We start from the raw sequence: 22475 nt of genomic DNA, 5'->3' as shown, positions 1-22475 counted from the left end.
GGAGCACCAAGGGACAAATCCTCTTCTCTCTGAAATCAAGTAGAGCCCGGGAATGTTCTTTGTTGGGAGCAGGAGCAGACTCAATCTAAAAAAATTAAACCACAACTCACTCCTATACTGCCAGACACACAGAGGAAATTCATTTGCAGCAATCAACAGCATCTTTCCCTCTAATCCAAGGTAACAATAATCTAATCTGAATGACATTAGTCAACTGAGAAAGTTTTTAGTGGATTTAACTAAAACGATCCATTAGCATGCACAAGTATAGACAGCAAGCCAAGAATAAATAGCAACTTACTTTGAAAAACAAAACAAAGCAAAACAAAATAACCCACAATTATTTATTTCTAAGTGTATTAATTTACAACTGGGATAAATTCACACTATGACCATATTAAAGGATCATCATGCAAAAAGTGTGATACTGTGGGGGTTTGTGCAGTCACTGAATATCCAAACATTCAGCTGAAAGGTGATGTTTGATTATAATTGTGCAATAAAACGCACAGCGCAAGATAAAAACAAACAGAACCCTCCTACCATTTAAAGGAAACACAAATGAAAAACTTATGAGAAACAATGAAAGTCGATGGGCTTGTGTGCTGCTGCGAAGATGAGCCCACTGCCTGGTCCTTTTCACCATCACTGATCTTAGAACTTTTAGCTGCATAGAAACAGGAGTAGAAGGCAGCCTTATTTACAACACATTAAACGAAAGATAAGGTGTTGTTCAGTGCACTACCTAAACCAGGGACACCTCTAAGAGTCTATCTATTGCTCTCTGCTCCTTTAGTGACCCTGGCTGCCCTTCCCTCTCATGACTAAGCATTTTCCGTGCCATGAGACAGTCCTGTTTCACAAGACGCCGATTCAATAGGACCATCCTCCTGGTTTGATGGAGCAAAATGAAAACAAGCACTTTAGCAGAGTTTAGCAGTCTCCTAAAGTAAGAGAACATGTGGGCAGCCCCTGTTGCTTCCAAAATTTATATTTCACTATTTTATAACAGTGATGTTAGAATTGCCCTGGCTCCCCAGCTGCCCTTCTGGATTTTAGAGCCCCAAAGCCTGGCAGCAGTGTGCCCCTCTTGCGCAAAAATGGATGTCTGAGAAGACAAAGATAGCAATAATCTGGAACTGTGTAAGAAAAACCAGTTGTAAGCTTATTCTGGCTCTTTATGGTTCACTGTTGATAACTTCACCAGCGGGTTACAAAAAGTAAGCAGGTACGTGATCTCTAGCTACTACATAAAAGTAATGTCATGTTATGGTACTGGGAAAAACACTCAAATGGCACAAGCAGTCTTTGCAAGACTGCAGAGTGCTACAGGCAACATCTATCACCCGGTGGTGTTTGACTCGGAAAAACAATCATGTTAAACTGGCAGAGACTCCCTTCACCAGGCACTTCCCGGGATGCAGTGAGAGTACGTCCCTTGCACTTTGGTAGCCACTATCAGAAAAACGCTTTACTCTTCCTCTGCAATGCCACCTGAAAGAAGCAGAGAGACCTTGTCCTGCCCTGAGATCCCTCAAACTGTTTATTGTCAGCCTGATACTCCTGTCTAAACCATGGCACAACTGAGCTGGGGGTATCATTCATCTGGCAGAGCTACAGCCCCAACAGCCACGGCCCGAGAGCCGGAGTCCAGCTGGGTTCCCCACAAAACCCGGGGCTGCTGCCTGGCAGCTGGAACGAAACCACTTCAGTGCATTTTACGTGTAAATTCAGTGTAGCTGATACAAAAAAACATGTGTGTTTAGGTCCTGTTAGAGCACTCTTTTCTCAAGGAAGCTGCACTTAAAATGTCCAGTTTTATGCTTAGCGAACTTAACTTTATTAGCAATTACATTGACGTCAATCCAAAGTGAATCCCATGATTTCAAATGAGTCATTTTACTTTGACACTAAACAGCAGAATTTGTCCTCTGTGTTTGGGAGCTGGCTTTGGAAAACTGAGAGAAGCATGAGATGAGGACTGAAATAAATATTTATTTCTTCTTTACATCAAGCAAATAATACAAATAAATTAGCACGTAATACAAAAATTCCCTGGGGAACAGCGTGTATGCCCACAAACACAGAGCACGGGAAGCTGCCCCGGGACAAGCCAAACCCTGCCACTTCTCAGAAATAAATTTCCACCGTTCCAACTAACCAAGCACATGTTCCCGAAATTCAGGAAGCATATTGCTAATGATTTCCTCTAAGGTACTGCAATTCCAGTGGATTTCAAAATGAACGTGTGAGCAGAGTAAGCTATTCTTCATTTGGGGCATTAGGAGTTAATAAAATAGTTACAGGTATCTATCTAATCAATATATTGCAAGTTAAAGCACATTGAACAATTACATGTAGGACCGTTCAGAAGGAGTGGGTGAGACTCACCTAACTGGACGGAGTCAGCGATATCTGAGCAAGCTCTCACTCTCTTTATATGGAGAACCCAGTGCTTATGCCAGAGTGCATCCCTTCTAGCCTAGGACACTGACATCAGTGTGAGGATTTTCCCACGAAGGGTCTGTTTCTCTTCATCGACCATCAGGAGAGCCTAGGGAAGAGGTCTCAGACTCGGGCATGGAGATGACTGGAGAGAGTTAATATTGGGAGAGGGAAGCCAACAGGCCATGGAGAGGCATTCTCAGCTGGATGCAGGGCACTAATAAAGAGGTGACAAGCCTCTCTGAAAGCATTTTCTCCACCTGTGGATCAGTCTCTCCAACTCCAGCTAAAAATCAACCAAATTAATTTCAATTCAAATTGATGACACCTGTGTCACAGTTCAGCAAAGGACGTTTGTTCATGGCTTGAACATTTTGTAATGGGATTTAACATGCCCTAACACCAGATTTTCATTTGACTTTCCACCCTCCAGTGTCTTCAGTTCCCTCCTCTCATTGCCATTTCTCCAAAGGTCAGAACTTCCAATAAAAAGCCTAAGTATAAGAATTCTCCCCATGTTTCCAGGGAGAAGGACACAGGGTGCTTTCTTGCCGTTGGTTGTCCCCACCACTTTTTTGCATAAATATTACGCAATAATTGTTTAACCATACCAAGGCATTTGCAGAAGCTTCTCACACATTTTATGCCACTCCAATCTCTTCTTTCATAGCAATAATTTAGGTTCTTGTATATTTGCGTGGATGCACCTTTACGTACATGCAGCATGTAACTGAACTGTTAAACATTTTCAGTAGCCTGACCATTCTTGAGAAGGTAAGGCAGTGTGCAACCCCACCATGGGAACAGCCAAGCAACCACAATTACCTCTCCCAGAATAATTTCCACTGAAAAGGGTTCGTTCTTTAGAAATCATTAGCCAAAAAGGCCTTTCTGCAGTTTATATTACACCACCAGCACCGATAGAATAACTGCCTTCTCCATCCCTGCAGCTCCCCTGGCCGCTGACCTCATGGTATCTGCAGCCCAGGCTGGATCCGCGCTGCCTACAGCTACATCTGGAAAGCAGACTGCAGAGAAAATAATCACTTGAGAACCTAATTCCAGCAAATCAGCACTGCCATTTGTCTTGGACATGAGCAATATATAGTAACAGTGGAGGCAGTCGAACACATACCAAACTCAAGGACCGTGAAGATGAAGGATAGGATTATCCACTGAATTGTGAATGTGCAAAGTCAGTTTCCCAAAGTACCGCTGCCGTGCTACCTAACAAGCTGGTAACATGAACGCTGCGGAGCGGTGCCCCGCGTTCCTGTAGGTGTCTTAAAAGCAGCTGTACAATGCTTGTAAGGTTTCTAGCAAGGACGCTTAGTTCACAAGCAAAATTTGCCAAGCTTATTAGCACAGGAGCCTGGGGCAATGAGATAGAGAATAAATGGAAACTTTCAAATATACACAAGGAAGAGGTAAGCTAAAATTAAAAGCTTGTTGGGTTTTTTTCCCCCTGTAAATTCCCTCGTTTGTCCTCAAGGACAGCGTATAAATGTGTACGTTACGGCCCATGTGATCAGACACTCTCTCAAGTACTATAAACAATGGGACTGTGAGTCATAATTAAGCTGGAATCGCACTCAGTTCTTTCCCACTGACTCACCCTATGGATTATTTGTCTGGTCTTTTGCTCTCTCCACTCCCTTCCCTCTCCCACAGATCATACATGTCCCCTTCCCCAAATTTCAGCTCGAGCGTGTTTGCTTTGCGCATCCCAGCCGCTGCAGGCAGGTGCCACGAGCAGTCTCTCCCCACGTACAGGCGTGGAGCTCGCCCCATCTCCCCCAGCCCCAGCCGTCTGCCGGAGGCTGCCAGCTCCCCAGCAGATCCCACCGCGGCTCGGGCATCGTGGTGTGACGTGACACAAATCGACCAACCCGAACAACTTCAGCTAATTTTGAGCAAGAGTCGGAAGAGCCATTTCTGCCGCCCCACCTACCAGGAGGGTAATTTCTGGCAAAGTGGAGGAAGGAGTGGGTTTGGATAGTTACACACCTTAACCCGCTGCAGCTAGGTCAGACCTAGCAATGCATCAGTCAAAGTTGTCGTCTTTCATTTGAAAGAAAAAGGTAAAGCTAGTTGCTAGCCTTCACAGTCGCAGAAAAAAATGTGTTGAAGTTATGACTTCCAAATCTTCAAAGGCGGATTGTAAATAAAAGTGCTGACATTTATTGCTTTTAAGCAAATCACATACTGGAGTGTGACTCATGAACATTGGAACTGGCAAGCAGCGAGGCAATCATGTTGAGAATGAGATCATGATGCAGTAGGTGTGCAGCATTCTCTTTTCAGCCTATTCACTATCTCTATTCTACAGTAATAAAGGGGAAAGTTTCTTTTCAGTCAATAATAAAGATTTTAATGTGCCTTCCAGTGCCTATGGAAATAATGAAAAACACATTTCTGTTTCACTGAGAAAGCTTTTGACACATACTTGATCTCATAAAATACTGAAGGGCATGTGACGTATTCACATGAATAAGTCAAAAGGCTTCATGGTACTTATAACGGTAAAACTAGGAATGTGCAAAGGCTGGGGTCTTAGATTTTAAAAGTGCGGATCACATCGGAACTCCAATCTTCCTTTTACTGATTGTAAACTGCTCACAAAGGGATGCTCCTGTAGATAAGGGGGTGTACCAAAAAGGGGCAAGAAAAGGAAATCAGCATATTTGTACCGCAGAATTAGTCATGGGGTTACATCGGTTTGATAATTCAGGAGAGATTTTGCACACATATCAGCTTGGCTTGGACTTAACTTCAACTTCAGTAAACTCTGCGAGTAGTGCTTTCAAATTTGAATGACGTGCACATATTTTTCTACTGAATAATTGCAGAAACTATCCCTTTCAATATTCAGAGACAGTGTTCTGCTGTTCATGATGCAGGACTTGTCAATTCTGCAAGCAACAAGCTTTGAAGATAGTCACAGGAACATTTGGATAAACAATCAAGCAGATATATTTGTTCAGCTGTCCTTCTGAAAAGTACTTACATATTTGCAACACGGTTTTTCTCAGTTGTATTACAAAAGCCTCACCCATGTTAAATATATCCAGACAACAAATAAAGTATGATAAATATCATCAAAATTTTGAGTCTGGTACCTTCGTCACCCAGAAACAGATCCTTTACAAACATGGAACTAAATTTATCATTTGCTTTAATGTCATCATGATTCAGACTGATACTGCCATTTCCACTGCCTTATTTTTTCCCTACCGATCTGAAGTCTACAAACAGAAAGACCTTATGCTGACTGCAAACTGGGGAGTTAGATGATAAGCTGTAAATGACAAAGGAAGCAAGCAGTTAGGTGTTAAAAAAGAGATTATTGTAATGCAAGCTAAATTTAGAGGTGGAACTGCAGAGGTTGGTTAGTATCGCTAGTGTAACTTTATAGGATTAGGTGTACCACACGGGCAGGTTGATTTTATTTTGCAGTTATGATGTAAAGCCTTTCACACTTGCAAACAAATTTCTAATTTACACCCTATAGAACTTGTACCAGACAGAAGCAACTGTTCCTGTGTACCCACCTAGTGAAGGGTGCTAGGCTCAATCAGAATGGACCTTTTGCTGATTGTTCAGACAACTGCTTACCAGAAACCAGAGAAATCTTTCTCCTGCGTTACAAAGTATTAACATGAATATACAATTAAGATTCTGAAAGTATCTTAGCTTTCTTTCATTTCAGCCTGGTATTAAATTGATTAAAACGTTGCAAACATTCCTTTAGACAACTATAATTTGCTTTAAAATTCTACAGAAAATCTTGAAAATCTGCTCAGCTGAATAGCAAATTGAGTCAAGCTGCAAATTCACATTCAGAAAATTGAAAAACAGGAATACATGTTCTTGTTAATACCAACGTATTAAGGCATAAAAAGTGAATAGGGAGGATAATTTTCCCCCATCTATGTGAATTTACAATCTCCAGAACACCTGCAGTGACCTGTGAATTAAATCACAGCAAGCAGGGACTTCAGGATGACCCACTAAAAAAGACTCTAATAATTAAATATGTGTGTGTCTATATATATATTTATACAAGAAATTTACATATGTGCCCCTGTGTATATACAAATAAAACTTGGTTTAAACTTCAATGCATGGAAGGAATGTTGTATTTCAATATTCTTCTTAAAGTACAAGAAACTCGTTAATTAACCTGTCGCCAAGACAACTCCAAAGACACCACCAATTATTACACGTTCTTAGGTTACAAAAAGCAATAATAATTGAATTTTACAGAACACAAAACAGCAAGGGCACACTGTTGGAATTTCTTAATTGCAGCCAACGTCAGCAGATGATACTACTGGTACTAGAAATCTGTCTTGAAGCTGATCTTGGAGTTAGAAGCTGTACCCAAGCCTTAGCTCCATGTTGTAGCTCTTTAGGTAAGCGTTGCTGGCTGGAACCCAACCGTGAAAGCTGGGCAGCATCCCCAGCCCTGCCCCTGTCGTTGGGCATTTCAGACGTCGCTGCTCCTTGCATATATTCAAGGCCGCTCCAAGAACACTGAAGTTCTCCTCCCTTGTGTCCTTAACAATGCTAAGAGATTCATTTGTTTATCATTTTATTCTGTTATACAATCAGCACATAAACCAATCTCACTGGATTTTACAATGCCCCAGAGAAACTGCAAAGCTAGAGGCCATTTCCTGACATCCAAGAGGTAAAAGCATCAAATAAAGCTACACCTCTCAAGAAAACTTTCAAAGATTGTTGCAAGCCGTGATGAGACACTGAGCGGCTGATCACAGGAATCACGAGGTAAAAAGTCTTCCCTCTGCAAAAACGTACTTGACATTCCCTCAGCCTGGGATTTTTCTCATCCAGTATCCTCACAGTCCTATTTCCCTTCCTCGTATGTTGTCACGGGTCACTTTCAGTGGAGAAAACCTCAAAACTTGAAGATGCAGCATTTTACTTGTTTTCCTTAGTTGCGAGTCGCTTCTTGCCAGCTTTGCAGTCACAGAATTAACACTACAAGGGCAAAGATGGGCTGTCACGCATGCAGCGTTACTGCTCGTGTGGATTTCTTCCCAGCAGCTGGGAGGAAATGTTCTTCTTGTTTAGACAAAAATATCAAATGGTTGGGAAATAAGGAGTTAGGAAAAGCTGTATACAAGGTTAGTGCTAGAGAAACGCAAGGGCGCAGAAGACTTAGCCACTAAGAAAATTCCACTGGACATTAAGTTGCCATAATTTAGATCTGTTCATTTATGGTAAGTCAGCCATTTTACTGTTGACCTACTTTGCATCAGCAATAATTTGTCACAGTGCATTCTCCAACTGCTACTGAAAGAAAGGTTGAAACCATACATTAAGAGCATAGTGTCAAAGCAACTGATGTTAATTATACCCTGCAATTCCTATGTTGATGAAATTGTCACTGCTAACCATTAATACAGCATTTACTGTCTAAGCCCAGCTTGCTCTACCAACCCTTGAAAGCCACTGAATTAACATCCTGCTTCACAATGTTCACTTTATGCCACATTGGAATGTAAATCTGAAACATGTAAAAATAACCTCTGCTATTACACCAAGAATGTGTAAATATACATTCCTTTTTAGGAGAGCTATTTATCTCCAGTCTATACATGTTTCACTCTTTAAACTAAAAACAGCTTTAATGTTCTTCAGTCAAGTGGCAGCTTTTGCCAATACAAACTATTTTCCCTAAAAATTATGGCATCAAGTAGAGGAAACTTTGGAAAATGTAGAGTGCTACTTGATTTATGGAAATTCAGAAATAAGCTTTACATAGATACACAAAAAAGAAAAGCAGCAATGTTCTTCATTTTATTCATTGCTAACCTGCACAATAACAAGAGATCGTATTCTCCCAGCATAAGTAAGCAAGGTTAATTAGAAGGACACCTTATGCGGATTTAGTGTTCATGTTCAGCGACATCTGCTTAATTTGGTGACAGAAATGTTTACAAGCATCAGCACAAACCAACCACTCCGGGAGCATTAACCGGATTCTTTATGGTTTGCACATCAGTAAACTGTTTTATAAGGTCCTACTGCTGCAGTACAGTTCCCCCTGCTTCTAAATTATCTCTCAAGCTACTCTTTTTTACCTATTTAAATTGAAGGCCGTCGAGAGCATACAGGCTTAACAACATTTAGCCTTCAGAATTGTCATCACTAGCTATGACACGAGACGGCACATCTTGATCTTCTGATCCAAGACGACTCTTTTTAGTGATGAATAGGAGAGACGTTTTTATCCTATGAACTCATTCAATACAAGATGACAACAAAAGTAGAAGCTGGTGATGGTATTTTCACATCAGAAGAGTGCCTCACATAGGTTATTTCCAAATTCTCATGTAGACTGATAGAACAAACCAATAATAAGAAAATCCTGTGGCACAATGAGGCCTGTCACACAGATCTACCAGAAAATCTTTGCAGAGTCAGCATTAAAGTAGAAGACTAAGATCAGCATTATCAGTGATTGAATGAAAGCCCTCACATCTCTATTCAGACCTAAGAGTGACCCCAAGATCTACAGGAAGAGACAGACCATGGTCTGAATGACTGCTTAAGCCAGATGTAGATCTCCAGAATAAGCAGGAAAAAAGCACACAACTGCAAAGAGAACAGAGCAACAGAGATTCTTACAGGATACACGTAATACAAGTCTTTACAGGAGGAGCATCGTTACCAAACATGAAATACAAAAGCAAACTCGAGTGCATAGGATCTGATACCACACATAGCACAGTGGGGGAAGATGCTGTGAGAAAAAGAAACATTTGCTCACCTGGCATAAACTAGAAGGCAATTGTACACTTTAAAAAGACATTCACTGAATGGTCAACAAGTCTTAGCAGACTGGTCCATCAGTCTAAGAAGAGCTGTAACATTAAAGCTGCAAACAGCTGAGCCTGCCCTCAGAACACCAACAGAACAACAGGATTATTCAGTGCTTCACAAGGAAAGTCCAACTAATTTAACTAATGTGCACTGGGCAAGCAGGTCTTGAATCTTGCTCTCTCATCTCTAGTATTTGCGTTAAAATAAAAGCCTTGCTGGTTTCATAATGGCACCTTAAATGAAATTCAGAAGTGGCAAGCATTTAGCTTAGTGCACTGTTTGTTCTACCTGCACCAAAACATAGGATTGGCAACAGCCTCCTCTTACAGACATACTCCATTTCTCTCAGCAGTCCTTCGTATGCCCTGCCGCCACAGTATGCTAAGTACTTTCAAAATCAGACAAGGGCACATTGTGTGATATTTAAATTCCAGCTGGAAGAAATCCCAACAACTCTGAGGACACAGGTTGTACCAATTACTAGTTACAGCTGCAGTTAAAAATTATGTCATGAATGAAAGCACCCTACCGTAAAAGGACTAAAATGTTAACCACCTAAGGGAGCAGGCTCATTCTTGGTTCAGTGTCGCATGCCGGCCTCGCAGATGGAGTACTTGTTGCCTCGCAAAGCTATGCTTAACTTATCAAAAAGAAAGTACCGACAGCTGATGCTTTCATAATGTGCATGTCAAATACCAACTATACAGCCACCCTTTCTGATGCTGTTCTTACTGTGCAGCAGAAAAGACTATAGGCAGCACCACGATATACCAAGCACAGCTCAGTCAGCAGCGAGCTTCATGAGTTTAATATAGCTTTACACGAAGCCAAGCTCAACGTTTTTCTTTCTATTTGTATACACTTATGCTGCCTGCGGACACATAACCCAACAGAAATGTCTTTGAGTACTCCTGTTGCTTGAATAAATATCTTGCTTACAGACTTAACAACTTGAAAGCATCATCTTAAAAGTAGTAGAATTTTTAAGGTATCAAGATGTGAACCTAAACTTTAACTCTACACATGAGTAACCCTTGTGCTGTAAAGCAAGCTCATTCTGAAGCTTTGGTAATAGATCTCTTATTGCCAGATCCAGATCCTGAGCAAGCTCTTTGAAGTTCCCTGCTTCAGGAGCACTTATGCTTCCACCAGCCTATGCCAGAAAGTCATAGTACTGGAGAAGCCCTAGAAATGCTTTGAAGTGCTGAATGTTGACATACATACGCAGAGCATGGTAAAAATAGTATTTGTAAAGCTGAACTTTCAAAAAAAAAAAAACCCAAACCAGTGGGAAAGAAATTGGTAAAAAAAGCTAGACAGTTCCATCTTATGTTTTGCTTATATATAATCAGTTATATCACAGATCAGAAGACAAAGGTTTGGACTGGAGATACAACACATTACTATCGCCACATTGTAAAGGCTCATAGTTGAGCAGGAGCTGCCACAACGCATGGCGAGTCTGAAGCTCAGTTCTATCCGTAGCTAGCAAGTTTAGTTGGCAGGTAATGGTTGTTTTCTTTTCCTTCAGAGCAACAGCTGCAGTTCTCATAACTGAAGTGACCAAGTTGGGTAGGCCTTTTATTAAACACTCACTGAACAAAGTACACAGGAGGTAAGGAACAGAAAGTTCTTGAGTTTTACTCCAGCACTTTAACAAGTGTAAAGAAAGTGGTAAGGAATTTTTCTCAAGTGTAACTAACCGCTGTGCTGTATACAAATGACATTAGTGTGGTGCTTAAGTGAATCACATCTCCACATCATTCATTAACTTTGAATACACATATAAGTATGGGCTTCTCACTTTGCCTCAACCAACCTTTTAAGTTTGGGAAAAAAGATCTACATACCTTTTGTTGAATCCCATCTTAATGATTTCTAAAGTGAAAGTCTTGCATCTGAAGAAAGCAAAAGGCGAGCAACCTTTCTGTAGAGTGGTTAACCTGCTCTTAAGGCTAAGGGACATTTGTCCCAGAAACTCTTATTGAGCAGGGAATCCATCAGGGAAGAACTGAGAACTTGTGAGCAAGTAGGTCAAAATGGACATTTAGGTTTGCTATATCCTTCATCAGGAAGCCAAGTAAACTTTAATCCTCTGGATTTATTCAAGTCATCTCTGGTGGATGTTATTTCTGTACCTTTTCCTCATATCCTGGAATTACTGGCCCTGGAGTTATTTCCACATTGACTGATTTTAAAAGGTTTAAAGTGACATGTACATCATTGTGTTTCCCTAAACTTCCCAAGCATTTATATACGAGGTCTTCATTAATCCATGTCTGTACCACGTGTTCCCTAGCATCAGGGTGCCATTGATGCTCTTAAGCCTTTATAGTACCTATTTCATTTCTACTGTGAGACAAAAATAGTTTAACTGATCCTATGTAATCACGACAAGAGATTAATTAAAATGCCAAGATAGGAAACAATTTATTATAGAGAGAAGAAAAATTTCTCATCCAAAATATAGAAATCTGTACAACTTTGCCACAATCAATATACATGAACTGTACAAATTTACACCAGTTCATAATTTACCAAATAAAAGATGACTAACAAAGTTCACAAAATAGATGGTGGTTTGTGGAAAAGACTTTTACCCAATTAAGAACAAGGAAATTACAAACCAGACCTCCACTTTCTAAAAATAAGAAGTTTACTCAGTCTTAGAAAACTACAAGCTAGCAAATGTACAGATAGCTGGCTGGTGCTAACACCACAGTTCAGACAGTGTCTTTATATGGTCTTTTTAAAGCCTGTTGCCATGGCAGATTCTGATCACTTGCTACTTCTGAGGCCAATGTAAAGATGTGACCATTTCCCCAGGTCATCCTTACTAGTTTATCTTATGTACATTTATACATATTTGTAAGTGCTAGGTAAAAGTCTGAAAAATAAAATTTCCAGTACTATGGTGTTCATAACAATAAGTCTTGTTACTGAGCTGCCAAAAATGCTAACAATTAATAAATGTAATAGTGCAAATTTACTCTGCAAGACCTACTGCAGAGAATCACTTTATAAATACAGATTGGGGTTGAAAATTGGTGTAGAAATTAAGATGTCTTGGAGAAACTGACCCTTCCTAGATCTTCTTCACTCCCTAGCAAGTTGCAATCATTTTGACTCACAGGCTATTAAATCACTGAAAGGTACTGTCCAAACTATGGCACTGTCACTTTAAAGTATACCACTCTAATGCGTGCCAGATCTTCACAGCTGTGACATGGTTTAAATTCCATAATCCATCCCCAGAGGTGCCCACCCAAAGTAAAAACCAAATTTATCCATCCATTTTAAGGTGATCCATCCACAGACTATATCTTAACCTGATACAGTCATCATATTGTAGCTTTTGGAAGGGCTAGTTCTGCCCAAGAGAAGTTCCTCCTTACAGCTTATTCTGCTGTCTACCATTTGCATGTTGGTGTTATTTTGGCTACCTCCTGCTGGTGCAGCTTCATACAGCACACAGATGGAGCCATCCTCTCCAATACGGTAGGAGACTTCATACGGGTCAACCCATAGAGTGAGTTCGCTGGGAAGAAGCTGGAACAGTTCCTGACTGCTCAATCCAATCCGCTGTGCTGCCTGTCCAATGAGAGGATCCATTTTATGGTTGATTCGGATACATCGGTAACCTGATCCCTTGCATGGCTTTTCTGGGAACCAGTGGTGTTTATAATGTTCTATAAAATAAAAAAAATAAAAAAAAAAGATTATCCTCCTTAACTCTGTGCTCAAAAAGACGTACAGTGATCATTGTTCTCTCGCAAATTTCACACCTCGAGATGTTGGAAAGCTTATTATTTTAGCATTAAGTGACTCAAAAAAACATTATAGCCTTTATTTTTGCTGAGGATTTGCAGAAGCGCAGCGTCCCTTGGGAAGTACTCATGTACAAAGTTACTGTTTCGTGCTACCATATACAGAGAACAACGTCTGCCATCTGAAAGGAGTGAAGTGCAACTTCCTGGCATTCGCAGAAACAAATACAAAAATACAGACGCAATTACATACATAGCAGAAAAACTCAAGGGCTTCAAAACTCTGTGAACCAAGAAGGAAAAAAGCACCTTTCCAGCATCCTCTTGAGATCACACCCATGCTTAGCTCCTCACATTCTAAGAGCACCCAAAAATAACTAGGGAAGGAGCTGGGCAGCATTTACCAACTGACTCAAGCTGTATTTCACCACTGCTCTTCCCAGCCTGTTTTCCAGGGCGAGATACCAATGACTTCACTTACCTTAGGAGTTTTATCCCACCCAAAACCCTATCGGTCTGAGGCTACTTGTAGCCACCATTAAGCACACTGGGACACGGGCTCGGGATTACAAAACCCACAGGGCAGCGAAGAAACCCCTCGGTATTCGATCCTAACCGGGGTTTGTCGGGTGGCTATGAGATGTTTCCAGAAGAAAGGGGAACCGAGACTCATCGTCCACCGCTGAATTTTACTTGACCAAAACCAATAAAATTTAAAAAAAGCAACTTTGGAGCATTTTTCCTTCTGGAAACCGGGCGGTTTGAGCCCTGTGAGCAGAGCCCAAGTCCGGGCTGCTCCGAAAGCTTTGTCTACGAAGCCACGACGAGGCGGGGGGGGGGGGGGCTGCCTGCACGACGCCCGAGCCCCTTTTGTTTACAGCCCGCTCCTGCCTCCCCCCACCCGCCGGGGGCCTGCTCGGCACCGGGGGCGAGGGGGGGGGGGGGGGTACCGGGAAAGGGACCACGGCGGCTCCAGCCCCTCGGAGGGGCCGTTCTTCCCCTTTTTTTTTTTTCCACACACACCCCCGTTCTCCGGCCGGCCGCGGACGGAGGTGCCACCCGCGGCCCCGGCGGCGGCGGGGGGGGGGGGAACCCCATCGTGGCCGCGGGTGGCACCTCCGTCCGCGGCACGGCGGCTGGCTCCCCCGGCTTGTCTCACCTGCCAGCAGCTCCTGCAGGCTCTGACTGAAGGTCTGCAGCTGCCGCTCGTTCATCAGCCCCTTGGTCCGCAAGAACTTGGAGATGAAGCCCACGGCCGCGGCGATCTCGCGTATCATGCTGGCCCGGGTGTACAGGGCGGGATGCATGGAGGCGGCGACGGGCGGCAGCCAGCTCTCCCCCCGGGGGCGGCCGGCGTTGGGACGGGACGGGGGCGAGGGACCGGGGGGGGGGGGGGGGGGCGAGCAGGGTCGGAGCGGCTCTAACTGGGAGAGGAGCGGGCGGCGGATCCCAGCTCACATCCCGGGGGCGGCAGCCTCCGCCTCCTCTTCCTGCGGCAGGGGGGCGGCCGCGGCAGCGCACCCCGCATCTCCTGCTGCGAGGGGCGAAGGGAGCTGCCCGCCGCCCGCTCCATCTTATAGCCGCCGACGGGCGGAAATGGCGTCAGGGCGACGGAGGAGGGAGAGGAGAGGAGAGGGCGGGGAGGGGAGGGGGCGGCGCCGCCGCCAATCGGGAGATCGCACCATGGTGATGGGCGGCGGCGGGGCGGGGCCGGCTGAGCGGGGGGGGTGACGTAATCGATTGTAAACAAATAGAGCCGCGGTCGGGGGGGGGGGGGGGGGGGGGGAGGCAGCGCGCGCGCCCCCGCTCTGTGAGGGCTTCCCGCCTCCGCCCGCTCTGTGAGGGCTTCCCGCCTTCCGCGGCGGGGCTGCGCGGAGGCCGCCCTATTTTTGTTCGGTTTTGTTGGGTTTTGTTTGTTTGCTTGCGCGGGGCGCGTAAGCGGGGCGATGGAGCAGCGCTGCGGTGTAGGGAGGGAGGCAGAGCGGCGGCCGTGCGCTGTATCTGGGGAGAGCAGAGCCACGTCAGCGGCGGGGGCGGGCGGGAGGGAGGAGGAGGAGGAGGAGGAAGGGGAAGGGGGGGCGAGGTGAGGGAGCGCAGGCGGCCCGACTCCCTCCGCCGGTCTCCCGGTGCGTTCTGGCCTGCCCTGCCCCGCCGCGGAGCGCCCACCTCAAGGCGGGGGCTCGCAGAGATCCGGGGGGTTTATTGATCCCCACAGCCGGCCGAGGCGACGTGGCTTTTCCCCCCAGAAGTTGTCCCGGTGGGCCCGAGCGTGGCTTTTGTCCTCGGGGTCGTTTACCGTCCCCCCGGGAGGGTCCTGAGGAAAGCCGGGCCTGTGGGCAGCTGGTGGGCCACCGAGGGCATGGGGGCAAGCCAAGCGAAGGGTACGGCTGGTCAGCAGGGCAAGTGTCTTCTTCTCAGCAGCCACTGGCCGAACCTCAGCCCTGGTTCTTTGAGGACACCCCAGAAAGAACAACTTGTGGTCTTTCGCGCACCTCATGCGCGCTGCTGAGGGGTATGTTCTCCCTCGGGATTGCACAGTTATCCCGGCTTTTCTGTCCCTTGCTTTGAAAGGGGAAAAGCCCCAGGTGGATGGGAAGACTGAGGGACGTTACTCAGCTAGCGATAGCCAAGAGGAGTGTGAAGCCTCGAGCCTCCCAATGCCATTTGTGTACCTTTTTGCAGAACCAAAGGGGAGATGAAAGAAGCAGCAGAAGTCCTTTTTTTTTTTTTTTTTCTCTTTTTGTTAAAAACATAAAGTGTAGCTTCTTTGATAGAAAACTCACTCTTCCCCTAGGGTATATGCCCTGCCCCTATGCAAAGCTGCTAATGAAATACAGCCTGGTATTTACATGAACAGCTCTTCCAGTCAAAGATCAGAAATCAGGCCATTAAAGGCACAGCAATAACACACAATTAAATCCTAAGATTTCTTTTTCAGTAAAAATAATTCAGTAATGAAATATATAAAAATACACGTGTGAAATAATTTGAATAAAAGATGAAAGTACACCATTTTTGCTTGTCTGGTGTTAGAGGTGTGCCTGAATAGCGCTTTTGGTCTTTTCTCTGCACTCAGGATCTATTCTACCGTAGACTCTCAGCCTCAAGAGACTGCCTTTGACTCTCTATACCCAAGGGAGACCTGCAAAACACCTTCAAAAGATAATTCTGAGAGCTCAAACTCACAGCTTTACTGCATACTAAAAATGTTGGTGTGGGTTTTAGAGCACAGTCTCATCTATTTTCCCCCCACTAAGCCTCTGAATATTACATTAGGGCTCATGAAGTGTCCCTCTGTCCTGTGAGAAGGGAGGAGCTGCCAACCTGGCCCCTCCTTTTGCTGCTCCATAGGTGCCAGCCGTCCCTTCTTCTCAGTGCTTCCGCAGCGTATGTGAGGTGTATCCAGAGCTGCCACTTCTGCTCTGCTCATAGGTTGGAATTTGCTCTTTCAAACTTCGAAGCAGCTGATGCTTCTCTGCCCCTTCACAACAGCATCCATCATCCTACTGGAAAATACCACTTCTCTTGTGCAAAATCGACGTTATTCTCAGAGCACCACAATTACACCGAAATAACTACTGGAAATACTTCAACAAAAAAAAAAAGAGTATAATGTTTGCCACCTTTGCTTGGACCTGAGCTTTATCTGGGCCGTTTTCTCATCTCTCCTACTTAGTTGCAGCCAGAATCAAATGCTGAGAAGGAGTTTTAGGAACTCCCGAGTAGATAAGTGGTCTTATGTAGTAGCACCCCAAAGCAAGAGGTTTAAAAAGCTCTCCTCAGCTTGCTACAGCAGTAATTGTTACAGACAGCAAGGCTGTCCGGTTCAGATTTGAATCATTCCCCTTGAATTGTAATTCTAAGAACATAATGTGGCAGCACGCACCTCATGCCACACTCTGGGAGGGGAAGAAATTTAAAAGGTTTTTTTATCTTTTTTTTTTTTTTAAAAAACTTGCTAGACCATCAAAGAATTTCCCTCAGATCTCCTGCAAAGTCAATACCTTCAGAGCTCTTTACCAATCAAGAAGTTTTGATAGTTCCTATTGCTTCCAGACAGTTACAGCATGCATAAAGAGAGTCTTGTCTACGGAAAGGTAAAATCTGTGCATACAGATCCAGTCGACTAGTGAGGAATGAACTACCTCGGTGTTCTTACTGTGCAGCCAGCAAGCAGTTCAAGTGTAACTTCGAGGCCAAGGCTCTGCGAGATGCCTGCCAGCAGGACCTCATCCCTAGCTGTGGGAGGGAACGAGGTAACAGGAGCTGCTGATGCAGAGAACCGTCTTGTTTTCCCAGTCTAGGCAAGTCCGCCTCCATCTCAGTGCTATGGTGGGATAGCAAAGGAGCTGCTGCCATTTCCTCCTGTGAAATTCTCCCAAAGATCCTCATCTTTAAAGTATGCAGGCTCTTAGCGATGATGACGACTTTGGCATACAGCTCCCAGGATCAGGGAAAGTCAACTTTCCTTGACAGGACTTCAGTGGAGAACATCAGAGAAACTGGCCGTGCCTTAGCCTCTTGCTAGTTTGTACCTTAGCTTCCTGCCAGTACGCCAGCGTGTTTCACTGATCTGCTGTTTTGCGCTGAACTTCTTCGGCACCTGTCCATTTTGGGATATACGAAGTGGTTCTTGCTTTCTCTGGCCAGGTCCTAGCTGGCTACTCCTGCCTCTGCAGCTCCAGGCACAGAGGAGGCAGTTTGCCTGGTCAATAGTGCAAGATACTCGCTGATACCTTAACGGCAGGGTGCTGAAGATGATAAATGTAAACATTTAACAACTGCCTTATTCAGCCCATCTGATACTTTAAATGAAGCAGAGGCCCTAGGGAGAGAAAATAAAGAAAAAGAGTATGTGATCATGTAATTAAAGACTGGATCATAATGAATATGCACAAAAGGGTTGAACTAAGGTTGTACTGGCAACCCAGCTTCTAATATTTCTTAAGTTTTAAGCAATACAGTGCAACCTTTACAACATTTCTTTCATGTTGTTTTGGCAGGAACTGTTTCTCGCCATTGGTTTGGAGAGAGCCTAGCACTTTGTGAGTTCTGTCATAATGGAAATAAGTAATAGAAATACAACTACTTTTATCTATGCCACACACACACATACACACCCTGCAACTATTGCAACATGCTCTTTTCCCAGCTTTTTCTGAAGGAAGCTACTGAGTGTTCTTTATGGTAAGTGGGAAGATTCAAGAGTTCAAAGGAGAAGAATTAGAATTATTTGATTTAAAAAAAGTTTGTTCTGGTCCTAGAATCTGAATTAGTACATATTTGTTTATGAAAATATATACACTACACGTACAGCATGGATTTTTTTTTTTTTTCCTGTTTGGGAAAAACAATTCCTGACAGAATAAGGAAATGCAAGAAAGTGTGAAGGTGTTACAGGCTTTTTATGCGGTATATTGTTAAAGCCTTTCAGCATAGAAAAGCGTTAAGTCTGTTCTCTTCCTATTCCACTGTCAGTTCTAGCTATGGTTTTGCACTGTTTGGCATTGACCTAATAAAGAAGTAACAGTTGAGAAATAATTGGTATTTGTTTTCAAAAAGCTGTATATGTGCCTTAGACTGGCATAAGCTTTCTCTCACCTGTTAGCTGAAGAGTCCCGTTTGCAATACATAAAATATATCAACAGTCCATTCTATGTATAAAGTTTATTTTTAGTGTAGGTTGATGCTATTAAAATGCCACATTATTTTTGTCATTTAGCAAGCATTTGAAAGCATATAGCAAGAGGTTGCCTCTTTGTTTTTCTTTCTGCAGAGGAAAGCTTACCATGGGATGCATAAAACATTTATTAATGTTTTAGCTCTCTTCAGTCTTTGCTCTGAATATGTAGTTACAGCTGTAGAGACATTAAGTTGCTATTCCAGGAGGCAGGTGTAACCCAGACAGTCCGTAGCCGGCCCTGCATGTCCACGCTGCTCCCCACAAGACCCCAGCGCCTGGTTGTGAGTTCCCACCTTGTTCTGTCAAGTTTTCAAGCAGGCATCCCTCACGCTACGGCGGTGGTACTGGAGTCCTTCTCGGAAGGACTTTGGCTGCTTGACTTGGATTAAGACGGAGACAGAAGCCGTTAGCCCCCCTCTCGCTGCAGGGCGAGTGCCCTTCGGTGCCTGTCAAGGGGTGTCTTGGGCCTGATTTATTTCCCTAAAGCCAGTCCTCGAGAGCGGGTTGCCATTCATGTTGTGTTGCCACAAGACATGTTTGGACTTGAGCTGGGGCTCAGACCTGGGCTCAGAGATGTCTTACGGATCCAGCCCACTTGTAAGGCGGCACTCTGCAGCGAGGCAGGGATGAGGGCTCTTCAGCTCTGATTGTACGCCTTTCTCTCAACCCAGCATTACGACATTGAAAGTAACCGCGGTGTTGCAGCAATGAGTGTTTTATCCTGAAAAAGTGTGGGGGTGAAGAAGTCAGTGGCATATTCTTCCAAAATGGAGAAGTCTTGCTTACGAAAGTGTAAGATAGACTGGTATGAGTCAGAGAAAGGGCAAAAGTCTGATCTGCGACCACACTGGGAACCCCCCCTCTCCCTTCAACATGCTCATGCGTGCACACACACACACACGTACACACATGCACGCACTCTGCATTTGTAGATTGGTCTATCAGGCAATAAATTCCTCAAACCATTTCTCACACAAGTAGAGTCCTGTTTAAGGATAACTGGCATCAGCCAGAGTCCCATTCTGCAGTCCAGCAACAGCCTGACAAACATTTCTGCCACTGCAGGAAGATTGAGAGGGGATGGAAAGACTCAGAGGGGCAAGGGGAAGCTGTCAGCGTTGGTTGTAACTACGGCACGTTCTGCAAAAGTAATTTCAGGAAAACCAACTCGTGACGTCCTAAAATGACAAAACTCTGCTGCTCTTGCTCCCTACAGAAAAAGGCTTGCTCTGTGAGGGGTGAGTTTGATTTCAAAGGGACCGCTCACAGAGAAGATACTCCTTGTGGCGTGAGCCTCAGGTGGCAGAAACCGGAATCCGGCCAGGACAGATTCAACAGAAGGCTTTTCCTATGCTATTGCTTTGATTTCAGCAAACAACATGTGACAGCATGCACGTGTAGCAGATGAAAAGCAAATTCAGAAAATAGTAATCTGTTTTTCTTATAAAGTTGAATTTTTTTTCAAGAGGGATAGTAGCAGGTATGGCAGGGGTGCTTGTTTTTAACAAAGCAATCATAGTGTGGATCCAGTAACAACAAAAATTTAAGACAATAGAAGCAGATTATTTGCAAGCTTGTCAATAGAGAGCTCCTTGCAACAGAGTTATACATAACCATTATTACACATCCATTTTTTCATTTGTATGCACTTATGAATAAAACAGGAGAGGCTAATATAGATGAGATAAACAATCAGACATTGCAATCCTGCATGGGAAAGTTATTAGCAATAATATTAAAGTGAAAGGAGCTTTTAAGTGAAAAGAATGATTTAACCATTTGTTGTCATGCTCTGCAATCAAATGATGTCACCTCAAATTCCAAATTTTTACCTCTCCTGTAGTTTTTCATAGTGCAGCTGGGACGGGAGGGGTGATAAAAAGGTTTATAGTTCTCTGCTTCCCAGAGCTTTCTTTTCTGGCCTGCAGTATAGCTTTAGGAAGGCCTGAAATCATTTCAGAACTCCCTTGTCCGTAGTAGCTGTCTATGGGCTCTTGCACTGACCGGCGACTGCCAGAACAGCCCGTGCTGGTCAGCGTGGGGCTGTTGGTCCCCCCATGGTCAGGCAGAGGGAGAACCAACAGAGGTGACCTGCTGGAAGAAGAAGATCCCGACACCCACTCAGGCATTTCAGGGATTCTTCGTGATGCTGAAGCGGCTTAAAGAAGCAGGGCGAAGCCTAACATTTAGTCCCGTGTTTAATCCCACATTAAGCGGTGTTCTTGAAGGGTTGATCTCTAGGTTTGAAGGCAATGGTTCCCATCAGCAGGGGTCACAGCAATGACAAGTACTGTCCTGAGGTCAACCGAGAGTTGGTTTCTTCTGGTGCTTATGCTGGTAGTTGAGGAGCCATGAAATCAGCAGCAGGGAAACAAGATTACAGCTAGAACAAGCTTATCAACTACTGCGTTAAGGACAGCAAAAATCATTATGGATTATAGTGTGGCCTTCTGCATAATGTTTGTCCACAGAATAGGCATCTAACCAGCCGATCCATCTAAACATGTCTGAGCGTATTTTTTACAAAGATATTTCCAGAACAGAGCTCCGTGCAGTGGAGAGTCCACCAGCCTAACTATATTAGCCAAAACCCAGGAGTTTTAATGATACTTTTATAACAGTATTTCCTGTCTGTTAGAATTAAAACTGTGACTGTCTGTGGATCTTAGGTGCAAATTTCATTAAAATAATTTAAGATTTTAAGAAACCAATATGCTGGTCCTGCGAGTATTCATTTTTTGTTAGTATTTGCAGCGTATGTACTTTGATTTATGATGTAGTTAAAAAATGTAGAGAGATTTTTTAAAAAAAACCTTTAAAATATCTGAGAAAAAAAACCCTTTAATTTACTTTCCAGTTAGGTCATAAAAATTTCTTAAGCAGCATTATTTAGGTTTGTGATTTGGAAACTAAATAGAGTTTCGAATGGATGGCCCCTTTGGACCAGTTATTAAGCACTATCTACAAACCTTCAGCAAATGTGCGTGTCTCAAAAATACCTCAAAATAGCAAAACATGGAGACATTGTAACGGTAACACTGGAGGTTTTGGGCTAGGGCTGCACAGACTTCAAAGGAGATCACCCACTATTCTTATTCAGACAGAAGAAACAGTAAAACAGTGACTGTAATATGTAGCTAGACATACACACCTGCCTCACAAACTCCTAACATCCCTCTGCCAAAGCTGGACATGATTTTTTTTGGTTGTAAATCAGGTGCTCCTGCATGTGTTTCATTCAGTGCAGGGTCTGGCTTTGGAGGACAGGTGATTTCAGATTAGCTGCTTTTTTAGGCTTTCATTGTGGTCTGTCATATCTAAATCCTGCATATCAATGCAATGAATACACTGCTGTAAAAACACGCACTTATCTTTTTTTTTTTTTTTTTTCATTTTTCCTAGCCAACACTTACCACAACTTATTCTCTTTCCCATTGTCATTTGTAGTCATGGCACTGCTCCTGTTACAGCTTTTTCTTCTCCTTGCAATGGTATTAACTCAGGCATTTTAATCAGTCTCAGACAGAAATTTAGCCTGTGAATTCTCAGGACAAAATTAGTATAATTAGTTCTCTAGGACAGATTTGGCAGGCTGAAGGAACATCACATTGAGAGTCTGTATATTACCTTCCTTTGAGTACTGATAGATTTTCTGGATATAATCCGGTGGGGAAAAAAAGAAAAATTAAAAAATCACAGATACACAGTTCTTACTTGGTTGTGTAGCC

At 43.7% G+C, this 22475-nt stretch overlaps 1 protein-coding gene across 1 annotated transcript; it reads right to left on the bottom strand.

Annotated features, from left to right (window-relative positions):
• Nucleotides 1–11702: 11702 nt before the first annotated feature.
• On the bottom strand, nt 11703–14633 carry BTG1 (BTG anti-proliferation factor 1). The gene is made up of 2 exons (XM_052774470.1): nt 14224–14633; nt 11703–12986 (listed from the first exon to the last, which is right to left on the bottom strand). The coding sequence occupies exons 1-2, from the start codon at nt 14369–14371 to the stop codon at nt 12622–12624; spliced, it is 513 nt and encodes a 170-aa protein (XP_052630430.1). The 5' UTR covers nt 14372–14633; the 3' UTR covers nt 11703–12621.
• Nucleotides 14634–22475: the final 7842 nt, after the last annotated feature.

The sequence above is a fragment of the Harpia harpyja genome, chromosome 23 (genome assembly GCF_026419915.1).
Source record: "Harpia harpyja isolate bHarHar1 chromosome 23, bHarHar1 primary haplotype, whole genome shotgun sequence".
In the NCBI taxonomy this organism is placed as follows: Eukaryota; Metazoa; Chordata; class Aves; order Accipitriformes; family Accipitridae; genus Harpia; species Harpia harpyja.
The sequence above is the reverse complement of the archived record's forward strand: the minus strand, read 5'-3'. Positions and strand labels throughout refer to the sequence as shown.